General features: G+C 45.1%; 1 protein-coding gene across 2 annotated transcripts in view; it reads left to right on the top strand.

Moving 5' to 3' along the window:
- LOC119178476 (gem-associated protein 8) overlaps window positions 1-11,139 on the top strand; it is a 31,621-nt gene extending 20,482 nt beyond the window's left edge. For both annotated transcript variants that reach the window (XM_037429686.2, XM_037429693.2), the window contains 2 exons: window positions 2,202-2,303; window positions 10,809-11,139. In XM_037429686.2, the coding sequence (XP_037285583.2) occupies window positions 2,202-2,303; window positions 10,809-11,005 (299 nt within the window). In that variant the 3' untranslated portion in view covers window positions 11,006-11,139. The remainder of the gene's footprint in view (window positions 1-2,201; window positions 2,304-10,808) is intronic.
- Window positions 11,140-12,031: the final 892 nt, after the last annotated feature.

Here is a 12,031-nt window from a genome sequence, read left to right as displayed (position 1 = left end):
ATCGCAACATATCTTGATATATCAATAACTGGAAATACAAAGTATGCGTATTTAAGGCCTAAATTTATTTATTTTTTATTTAATAAAACTCTCAGAGCCAGAGGCACTGAAGAAGGGAGTGGAAAAAAAACATATACAATTATTTTATTACACAGGCTTCTAATTATACAGTTTAAGCTAGTGGTAACAAGGACAAAATAGTGTTCACATACTAATAATGAATAATGGTTTAGGAAATGTGCTAAGGATACAGGCATGTACATAATAAAAATGTAATCATGAATAATGGAATGCATACATGTAGACCGAGCAAAAAATACAAAGGAAGGAGAAACAGCGATACAATGCTAATTAAAGCTCCTCTAAACAGATGATTATCATGAATTGATACGATGTCACCAGCAAAGTGGTTCCAGTCGATGGATGTTCGAAGAGTGAATGATTGAAAGAATGCTTTTGTGTGGCATGCTTCAAGGCCAACCTTGTGACAATGGTCTATTCTAGATGATATGCATTGTGGTTGCAAAATTAGTTCATTTTTAAGAGATGAATGATATATAATTATGAAAAAGAGTGAGACGTGCGATTTTGCAACGATAAGATAGCGATGTTAGTGAAAAATAGGATTTCATGGCAGAAACACTTGCAGTACGGTTGTAGATAGACAAGATGATGCAAGTTGAGTTATTTTGAACACGTTCTAATGAGGTAATTAGTTTGTCAGCAGTAGAATTCTAAACAGCGCATTATTCTAGTTTTGGACGTACAAGGGTTCGCGATTTGGTCTTATCGTGTGTGCCACGACACTGTTTCATCTGTCTGCATATATTTACAGCTTTTTGAATAAACCTAACGTTGGTAGTACGTGCTTGCTCCTGTCTATCCTGTCCGCATCTACGAAGTGCGCTCTTATTTCAAACAATCATGTATAACCAACTCGCCCAATCAATCATATTGACAAGTTCTATGAGGACGTAGAATTGGCAATGAGTAGGGTAAAAACACAGTATACTATACTGATAAGTGACTTCAATGCTAAGGTAGGGAAGAAGCAGGCTGGAGACCAGGCAGTAGGAGATTATGTCATTGGTACTAGAAATGTCAGAGGGAAGTTATTAATATAATGTGTAGAATGCAATAATTTACAGATCTTGAATACCTTCTACCAAAAATGAAGGAACCATAAGTGGACATGAAGGAGCCCTAATGCCGAAAGTAAGAACGAAATAGACTTTATACTGGGTGCATACCTAGGCATCGTGCAGGATGTGGAAGTGCTTGGCAAGATACAATGCAGTAACCATAGAATGTTAAGGTCTCGAATTCGCCTGGACTTGTAGAATGAACGACAGAAACAAAATGCCAATCAGTGAGCTAGCACTGAGACGGAAAGTACAGGTACTCACTGCAGAACAGGTACTCAGCTCTTACCAAAGAAACCAGCCTTAGCGTTGACGCTGTGAATGATAATCTGACAAGTATCATTAATGAGTGTGCAGTGGAAGTTGGAGGTACGGTAGTTAGACAGGGCACTGGCAAGCTGTCCCAGAAAACAAAGAATCTCATTAAGAAATGTCAAAACATGAAAGTCTCAAACACAACAGACAAAAAAGTATTGGCAGAGCTTTTGAAGTATTGGCAGAGGAAGTTTGTGGGTACAAAATGGCAGCAGCAAGCACAGGACTGAGTTGACTGGCGAATCAGTGCCTTTGTCCTACTATGAACGTAGTCAGGCTGATGATGATGATCACCTGTGGCACATACCTGCATACCAGTGGCACATACCCGCTCCAGGGTATGTGCCACTGCTTTTTGGAAATTGTGTGAGGACGTAACCGACGAGATTGTGACATTACTTATGTCATGATCAGGGAGTCGTATTTGTCAAACCATCTTACCCTCCTGCACTAATTTTGGTGTATCCCAAGTCAAGGGGGTGATCATGAAAGCACCCAGGTGTAGGTGGCTAGATAGATTAGATTAGGATAGATAGATAGACAGACAGACAGACAGACAGACAGACAGACAGACAGACAGACAGACAGACAGACAGACAGACAGACAGACAGACAGACAGACAGACGTGAAAATGCTTGCAGTACGCAAAGAAATGCTTTGCATTTCTGCATTCCATGACTGCACCGTCTGTGCAGTATGCCTTTACACAAAGTGCCTTCACAAGTTTTGTGTTCTTGTTTTAGTGCACATGTCTGAAACAGGACGAGGTGGCGACTTTGAGATGCCAGTTACTGAAGAGCTGATTGCTTTCTTTGAGCAGACTGCACTGCATCGTAAGAGCCTTGGTAAGTACACCAAAACTGTTTCACCACTTGACATGTATGCATTCTACCTTTTTTTTTTTATTGTGTCTGTCATGTATTAGCATTTGCACTTAAAGGCTGACGCTCTGAGTCAGAGCATCAGCCTCTGACACAGAGCGCTTCCGACCGCTCTGACTTCAAAGTGAGAGCGTGGCGCGATCTGGCTTGGAGGACAGATTACGTGACACAAGCATACCTGCCAACTCTCCCGAATGGGGTGGGAGACTCCAGAATTTCTACATTGAACAAATGCTATCTTGAATCTCTCAAAAAGTGACCGGAGCAGCCCAGGTGTTGTTTCTCTTTTTATCATGCGTATATGCCAGCCTTTTCTGTTCCAACACTCATCACCGCACTTCTAGTTCATTGTAACCATACTAATGTACCGCTAAGTATGTACCGCACATCTGGGTAAAGGCATGCAGCCGCAAGACATGCTCGCTACTGTACCAAAAAAAGGCGATGAAAAAGGTAGCACGACTTTTGCGTCTATACTGTCGTGGCTCCCACAAATTGTACCCTAAGCCTACGCCACCTTCTTAGCCGTTGTTTATGTTTATTACGTAGTTGCGCGAGTTTCCCCGAGTTCGGTTGGAAGGTCGATGGCAGTGTCAAAAATTAAGGGACCCTAAAGCTGCTTCTTAAGGATTTGAACACGATAGTGGTGTTCTCTTTCTAGTGTGTACTTCAAACACTTAGTGCATGAAACGTTTTCTAGCTTGCTATACACCCACTACGTGGCCTTAATAGAATAGGCACTGTATGTGTGCGTTTTGTAGTGGATGACCGGCTTTAAACCTTGAAGTCATTATGATAATCACATGTTCTTACCGCCTGATTTCAATGAATGCTTGTTCCATGTTGTAATGGGAAGCGGGCAAACAGGACCCGTGTGTTTGTAAAGCATAAAAAAAGGAAAGGGTAAAATTTAAGGGCTCATTTTCATTGTTAGGCAGAGAAATAATAAGAGCTAACAAACAGTAATGCCAGAGAAAGTATAGGGGATGTTATTAGAAGTGATTGTACGATAAATGTAAAGAAAGAAAGTGGACGAAAAAATATAACAAATCATACGCGGCTGAGTGTCTGTGCCACCTTATCTCAGTGGTTGAGCATTGAAAGCGTTATTCGACGGTTGCAGGCTTGGATTCTTCCAGTGGCAAGTTATCTTTTCCTCCACTTTCTTTCTTCACATTTACATTACAATTACTTCTAATAACATTCCCCAATGTAAGAGCGCTGCCAGTGTTCCTTGAATAATTATATAGTGGTTTTGGGACGTTAAACCCCACATATCAATCAATCAATCAGTGTTCCTGGAAGGATGTGGTCACAAGGAGGCGCTACAGTCCACCCAGCATACATATGGGATTTGAGGGGCTCCCGGGCTGGACATGGTGTCAGAAGTGGGATTACACCGTCAATCAGACATGCCTTAGGACGCTGTATTGACTCTCGCCAAAGCCAAAGCGAACAGTGTTCAGGCGGGCGTATATGGCCTTCGTCTTCCAGCAAAATTCACGTTTTCTAACCCCAGAAAATGACGAACGTGGATTTGAATGTTCCAAGACGACGCTTTTGTGGCCGGCCTTCACAGTGTCAGTGACGAGGTCCAGGTATGGACACTTCTGCATGGGACTGCAAGCCAGATCCATTCTTGCGTCCTTGGGGGTATCGGCACCTAAGACGCTTCCCTTCACATCTGTCAAAAAAAAAAAAAAATGGATTCGCTCTTCGTGCACCCAGTGAATGAGATATACGAAAGTCGTCATTTTCATCGCTGCATTCAGCAGCCAGGCGAATTTGTGGATGACTTTTTCATGGCGTTACGTAACCTGGTAAAGCGCTGCAGCTACAAGAGCCCGCTGGTCGAGGACTGTCCTATTCGTGACAGATTGGTCGTAGGTATAAGTGACGAGAGGCTGTCTGATCAATTATGCCAGTGCACAAAACTTACCGCCCAAGAAACGCTGTGCCAAGCCCCCATTCATGAGGACATAGAGAAAGAGTGGTCATCCCGCCAAAGATAGAGTGTGGATAACGCCCTTGCCGAAATGCTAAACATCGATTCGTCCCCTTTTTGCTTTCAGTCTGAACATTCAGCTGTGCTATCATGTCAATTTTGTGGGCGTCAGCGACACCCTTGCAAAAACTGCTCGGCCCGGAAAATCGGTATGCCGCTATCGCAGAAAGGTAGGGCATTTTGCCGAAGTTTGTATGAAGAACAGAAACGACTTGCTCCGTTTCATCGAACTTCACAACGTGGATTCAGGCCTAGAAAGTACATGGTAAATACTTGTCAACGGGCAAGATAAACTTCGGCGCAGAAGTGTCTGTGGTCTCGCCGTCTTTGCAAGTCGACCGCGGGTGCTAGATTCTGTTGAAGGGGAAGTCTTAGACCCAGGTGAACAGACTTTTCACGTTCTCATTACCTTCAAAGCAACTTCAAGGCGCGGCAAAGCAACAGTGCAGACCTTGTATGCCTGACCGTCACAGTACACACCTACTAGGGCTGCCTGCAATTGAAGCCCTTAGGGTCGTTCATTTCGGGGATTCTGCCAAGTGCGTTCATTCCCCTAAAAAAAAAATCACTGCATATCCACGGAGTGAATGATGATAAGTGTGGTGAAGCGCTGGAAGGTATCATCGCTAAACTGTGAACCATCCGTTAATATCGCCCACTACATAATCAAAGACGTCACAAACACTGTATATATTTATACAAGAAATTTTAATATTGGTAAGTTGTAGCTATACGTCGCTTTCGTTCTTCCTTCACAATAACGGCCTTAAGGTCAGTGAAGTGATGGATCGGTGATGGGGTTTAGCAAGATGTTTGCAAGGACAAAGTAGTAGGCAGTTTGCTAAAGTGTAACTATAGGTTGAGCACTTTACGAAACTGCCTACTACTTTGTCCTACTACTTTGTCGATGGTGGCTACCTACACCATCGGAGGAAAGACAGACCCACACATTAAGGAGGTTCTCCCCTAAAATTTTCCACGGACTGGGGGAATTTCAGCAAGCTGAATACCGCATAGGCCTCAAAGCCGGCGCCCGTCCATTTTTCTTGAGTGCTCCACAACGAATTTCAATTCCTTTAAACATTGTCCACAAGAGAGAGCTGGATGAATAGGACTCTCAGGATGTCATACGAAAGGTAGAGACGCCAACGGAGTGGTGCTTCGGACTCGTAGTCGTGTCCAAGTCATCTGGCGACTACAGGATTTGTGTTGACCTGACGAAGCTTAATGCAGTAATTGAAAGGGAGCGCTTTATATTGACAATGGTGGAACAGGTTTATGACCAGTTAAGTGGAGCACGGGTGTTATCCAAGTTGGATTCACGGTCTAGCTTCCATCAGGTGAAGCTGAGTGCCGACAGCCAGGAACTCGCGACTTTCATCACGCCGTTCAGTCGGTATTGTTATAAGAGACTACCTTTTGGTGTTGCCACGGCAGCTGATTACTTCCAACAGTTAATTTCAAGAATCCTTGAGCACTTGCTTGGGGTCGTGAACATAATTGACAACATTGTAATTTTCGGCAAAGACTGTCAGGAGCATGACGAGCGCCTGAATGCTGTTCTGGCCCGCTTGAAGAAGAGGGTGTCACCCTCAAAAAAAAGAAGTGCGCATTCAGGGTCACCTCAGAGAAGTTCCTGGGTGCAGTGGTTGGAGCAGATGGGATTTCACCAGTCCCAGACTAAAAGGTTGTCAAGGAGCTGCCGCCGCTGACCGACGTCAGTGGAGTATGACGGTTACTTGGAATGACCAACCATGTCGCACGCTTCATACCTCACTTATCCGATGTTACGGAGCCCATTCGTTTTCTTTTGAACAAGAACAGCACCTGGACTTGGGGTGACAGTCAAGAAGCTGCCTTCTCACGCCTGAAGCTGTTGCTGAGCTTGGAAACATGCATCGTTAAACACAATTCTTGTAACCACACAGTATTATCCGCGGATGCCAGTTCTTATGGCCTGGAAGCGGTACTCCTACAGGACCAGCCTGAAGGTACTCGACGGGCCGTTGCGTAAGCTTTAAGAGCGCTCACTTTGACAGAAGCGTGCTACAGCCAGACAGAGAAAGTGTGTCTAGCCGTGACTTGGGCTGTTTCACAATACGATCAGTTCTTTTGCGGGTTCACCTTCAAAATAAAGAGGGTTCACCTTCAAAATAGAGATAGACCATTTTCCTCTGGTTACATTTTACATTTCTGGGTAACAAGGATCTAGAGCTCGTGCCACCTCGCATACAACAAATAAAAATAAAACTGATGCGCTATCAGTATGTGGTGAAATATGGGCCGAGGGAGCACTTGGCTATGGCAGACACTTTGCCATGAACACCCTCTGAAGTGCCGGCTACCTCTATAATGGAGACGTTTGAGCTATTCTTCAGCGAAGTGTTTAAGGAATTTCCGCCTCTGGTAGCAAGACGCCTGGACAATGTGCGCAAGCATCAAGCTGAAGATGGTGTTTGATTTTCAGTCATGACCTACTGCACAAAAGGATGGCGGACAAAACCGAGGTGCCTCTGCAGGTCACTCGGTTTTGGATGGAAGAGAGACAGACTGAGCGTATACAACAGCATCTGTCTGCTGGGCCGACGACTTCCGATTCCATCAGCATTGCGCCAGGACATTCTCGCCCTATTACACGAAGGGCATTAGGGAGTGTGCCACTGCCAAGAACAAGCCAGGGAGACTGTTTGGTGGCCTAGCTTTAACATCCATGTAGAGCATACGGTGTTGTACTGTGCTGTATACTCTGAGACTAAAGTTCAGCGATCCGAGCTTATGTTGTCAACGGTTAAACCTGACAGGCCATGGCAGCACCTTGGCATCAATATGTTTCAACTGAAAGGGCACGATTACGTCTTAATTGTTGATTATTATCCCAGGTTCCCCGAAGTAATCTCTGTGGGGTCCATCACGGCACCTGCCGTCAGTTCTTCAATCAAGAGCTGCATTGCCCGTCTTGCTGTACCAGACATGGTCCGGACTGACAAGAAACCGCATTTCATGTCATATCTGTTTGCAGACTTTGCACAGTCATATGGCTTTCATTATGAGACCAGCAGCCCAAGGTATCCCCAGAGCAATGGAGAGGTGGAGTACGTAGTATGCTCTGTAAAAGACTTGCTCTCCAAAAGTCCTCGTCCTTACCTGGCTTTGCTGTCATACCGTGACATGCCCGGTCCAAACGGCATTTCTCCGGCCCAAGTTCCGATGGGAAGGAAATTGCAAACATGTCTCCCACGACTACCGGAACAACTGGTGCCGTCATTACCGTGGCATACGAGTTTCAGGGAAAAGGATACGGGTTACAGGGCAGAGGAAGCGAAGAACTACAATCGCCGTCGGGCTTCAAGCAAGTTGATTCCTCCAAGTCCTGGCGACTATGTGTGGATCACTCACAGGTGCTGCAGTGGGGAAGTGCTTTCACAGGCCCAGCGTCCACGATCCTACCTTGTTCAGACCCACAGAGGCGTCCTGCAGTGTAATTCAACAGAAACGAGTCTAGCCCAACTATGCCAGTTTCTCCGCCAGCCGCTCCCGAAAACTTCCAACCTGAAGCTCCGCAAGAACCTGTGCTACCAGAAGTAACGTCACAGGAATATGTGACACGGACTTGCAGTGGTCGTATAGTGAGGCCGCTCCGACGTTTGAACTTGTAAAGACCTGCCCCATAAAATGTGAAAAGGAGGGATGTAGAGGGCGCTGCCAGTGTTGCTTGAGGCATGTTGCCACAAGGAGGCGCTACAGTCCATCGAGCGTATATATGAGAATTGGGGAGAGGGAATAAAGTGTTTTGGTTACCACTTGCCAGCAGTCTGCCCCATTTCTTGGCTCCCAGGCTGAACACCCAATATTTCACCTGTCGTTATTGTCTGCTAGTTCTCATTATAGCACGAAAGTTACTTTCAACGCATTTCCAAGCAGAGGAAGGTTTTTCCACGCTATTCACAAGCAGACGCTTGGCCGTTTAGTACACTTGCTATACAAACGACCGCATTCGATCGTTTGCCTTGTAAATGACATAAGTTCTATCCCCACTTGGACCCAAACAACTCGGGTTTGATTGCTGCTCTGACCAGAGATTTGTTTATTTATTTGCATCATTGTCGGCTTTACAGTCATGCATAAGATGATTTTTCGCTCACAACCACCGATGCTGGAATTTCCGCGAAATGAGCTCTTTTATGTGAACATGTTAAAAGCAAGGAAATACTTGCAACTGTTTGTGAACTCATATGCAACTGAATGTCTGTGCTTTTGACTTTGTGGAAGGGTGCCAAGAATGGATTCTATACCACGTGAGCCTGTGATGTAAGCGAATAGACATGGCGGCAAGGCCGACATAAAAGTGCACGTCGCTTCACAGAAGCACCACACCTATGTTCGTGTTGCAGAGGGGCAGCACAACATCGGGAGTTTCTTCCAAAAGAGCTGCGAAGAGAGTGCAATACGCACAGAATACCTAGTCATGGGATTTAGTGTAGAATGCCGCTCAGCGTTAGTGACACAGGTCTGTTGTTTTAGATAATGTTCCTGAAGTGCGAGGACACGAAGCGGTATGGGTGCAAATAAGAAAAAAAAACTGACATAGTCGGGGAAACAGCTGCAGATGCCGAAAACACGATGATGGAGGCTCTGAAACACCGGGCTTTCGCAGTTGCAGTGGACGAAACATTCAAAGTGGGTCACAAATATCTCAGTCTCAGTAATTTCTGACATGCAGAAAAAAAAAAGCACCCCCCCCCCCTCCTCTGCGGTCTCCAGAGTTTTTATGCTGCTAGGTTGCCAGGTATCCACAAGCCGGCAAATCATGTGGATGCGGGCAGGTGAACAGTGCCAACATTGCGAGCCCGCATTTTGAAAGGAGACGTCACCAGGTGTCTAATACTTCGTGCATGTGCGTTGTTAGCATAGGCGTATCAACAGGGGGCGGGGGGCTGAGCTTTCCTACTTTGCATGTAGAAACATTGGCAGTATGTGTAGAAGCGTTGCAGTCAGTACTAGCCAAAAAAATGTCTATAAGTATTTGCACTACACAAAACACTATAGTAATTCTTTGCTTTTGTAGATAGATGCACACTTCCCAGAATGAATAAAGTGGTTTCGAACACTAGGTCTGTTGCATTTTGAAAAGCTACAGTATCAACATTATCTATATATTCTTTCATGTGTGAAAGCAATTCCATCTAGGGGAATGGAAGACTAGATAGATAGATAGACTGGAAGACTATACAGAAAAGGCAGAAAATTTTTTGGAGCGTATATACTGGAAGACTATACAGAAAAGGCAGAAAATTTTTTGGAGCGTGTAGTATACACGTATCCCGAAGAAGTACGGCCACTAGCATTGGTCCGGTCTTAGCGATTTATAAGGCACGTGTTAATCGTCGCCGTAGCGAGAACACGGTACTGCTCAAGGCTGCAACATTTTATTGCCTGCGGCAACACCAAATACTTAGTACAGAGCCCGTTGCAACAGGGGCGGCGAGAAAGCAAATGAGCTTATCCACCCTGGGCGAATAGTACTACACAGGGTGCTGCGAGCACGTCTCCGTGGGCAAAAGTGATTCACGGTGACACCGGTACAAACAGGGCGCGGTCGCTCGAGCGAAGGCAAAACTCCGCTTGCATTAGCTTCAGGAGATAAAGGTTGGCGTAGTACGACCACGTGTTAAGACATTGCACCGCTCTTCGGCCTAGCGTTCGAAAGGGGTGATGAAAAGGTGAGCGTCCCCGTGGGTGCACGCCGCCGTTTGTGAAGTCCGAAAAGCCCCAAACAATAGGAGCCGACGAACAGGAAAGAAAAGCGTGCTCACCCTTGTTGTCCCAGAAAGGTTCTGACTCACTTCTGAGAGAATCCGCGCATGGCGCCACAGTCGAACTCCGCTACCGGGTGAGAGGCGTTAATACTCACTCCCACTTCCCCGGAGCGACAGAACGCATAGGAGGGGAGAGTCATGTCAGGACATGAGAGCGGCAGAAATAGGCGGCAAAGCCTGCGTAGTGGCGGCTGGCTAGTCTCAATTCCCACAAACGATGAAGCTTTAAAAACTCAGTGGCATCCCCTGACCTTCTATTTTAAAAGGATCATTCAAAGTGAGAATCGATAGCTTGTCTTTTGAGAATTACGAAATGCGTTTTTGTTAAGTATTGCTTTCACAGACAACTACCCTATAAGGGGAACTAATGCGACATGTTTTTTTAAGAAACATTCTTAAAGCATCACAAGCGTACTTCCTAATGCTGTCTGTGTATATCTTTTGCTATATATATGCCTGTAGCCACTATGAATTTCACTTAATAGAACTTCTTTTGGTTTGGTATTTGTTCTTTTGTTTCATTTTTGTTTTACCATGATATTGCTTAATTCAGTCTGGAATGCTCTTTCATTTCCTAATCAAAGTTGTCTTTGTTCCTTTTGAGTGACTGAAAGTATCCTAATGCCTGCCTTGTCTGTTGACATGCAGGTAACTCGGGGTACTCGCAGGAGCGGCAGAAAGCAACTGCGCCAGCCTCTTACAGACACCAGCTCCATCATCTGTATGGGCCAACTGCTGCAGCCTCAGTGCGAGACATGGAGATGGCCGCGCAGCTTTCCTATGAACACTTTACCGACAGCCTACAGCCAAAACCTTGGCCCAACATTCCACTCAAGACCGGATGAGTAAAAGTGCAGACCACCAACGCAGGATTTAATTGAAAGATGAGAATTTGTTTTAAGGATACCTTAGGAAATGTGTACTTGATGCATATGCCCGCATGGAATGTGAATAATAATAAAAAAAAAACACTTGGCAATGCTGGCACAATGGTGAATTGTGTGGGAATGTGGGATGGTTCTTGTATCTCTTCGAGTGGCCAAGTGTGCAGAGGCTAGTTTATTATTGTTGCAGGTCGTCTCATAATGTCAAATTGCGTCCTTGCTTGTTCTTGAGCAAGCACACACATGCTTGCCAAGGCAATCGTTAACGCAACATGCCCGATGTACAAGAGGCCACATGGCAGGACATATTGCAAAGCTGCGCTTCAGCAATCCTTAAATTTCATTTCGTGCTTTTTTTGTATTTATTGGACAACCAGATTTAGTCTAGGTTTATAAGGCTCTGTATGCATGCTAATTTGTTGGTTGCTTAAAAGCCACTGGGGGGACTATTGTGCAAACCTAAAACGAGGGACAAAAGAACGAGAGAAAGCAAATATTCACTAGGCGAGCTGAGAGAGTTCAGAAATGCTTTCAACACATGAATAAATATAAACTTAATCTCAACATCAAGATTGACAGGCATTGTTTTTCAAAAGTAGAGATTAAAGAGCGGGATGACTGACAATTTATTTGCATTGCGGGGTCTTGAAAATGAGAGGCGGTGTTCTCTGAACACACGGACACAGCAGGCGCGGTCGAGGCAAACCATAACAAAACACTTATGGAACTACTTCTACATTGATGAAATCATGAGCCAAATCAAATACATCACTAGTGATCAACATGCTAAAACACACCTTAAATAATGTTCTAGTATACTCATCTACATAAAAGCAAACACAATGTAACACAAAGATGGCATCGCAACTCTCGACTAACCACGAGAAGTCCACGGGAGATGACTCGCGGAGCCGCCCCCCATGGAACCACCGCAGGAGACGACTTTGCTGCAGCAGCACCATGCATGTGATAAACTTTGCAAACATT

Source organism: Rhipicephalus microplus, chromosome 2 (assembly GCF_043290135.1).
Source record: "Rhipicephalus microplus isolate Deutch F79 chromosome 2, USDA_Rmic, whole genome shotgun sequence".
NCBI classification, from domain to species: Eukaryota; Metazoa; Arthropoda; class Arachnida; order Ixodida; family Ixodidae; genus Rhipicephalus; species Rhipicephalus microplus.
This window is presented reverse-complemented; position numbering and strand designations above follow the sequence as displayed.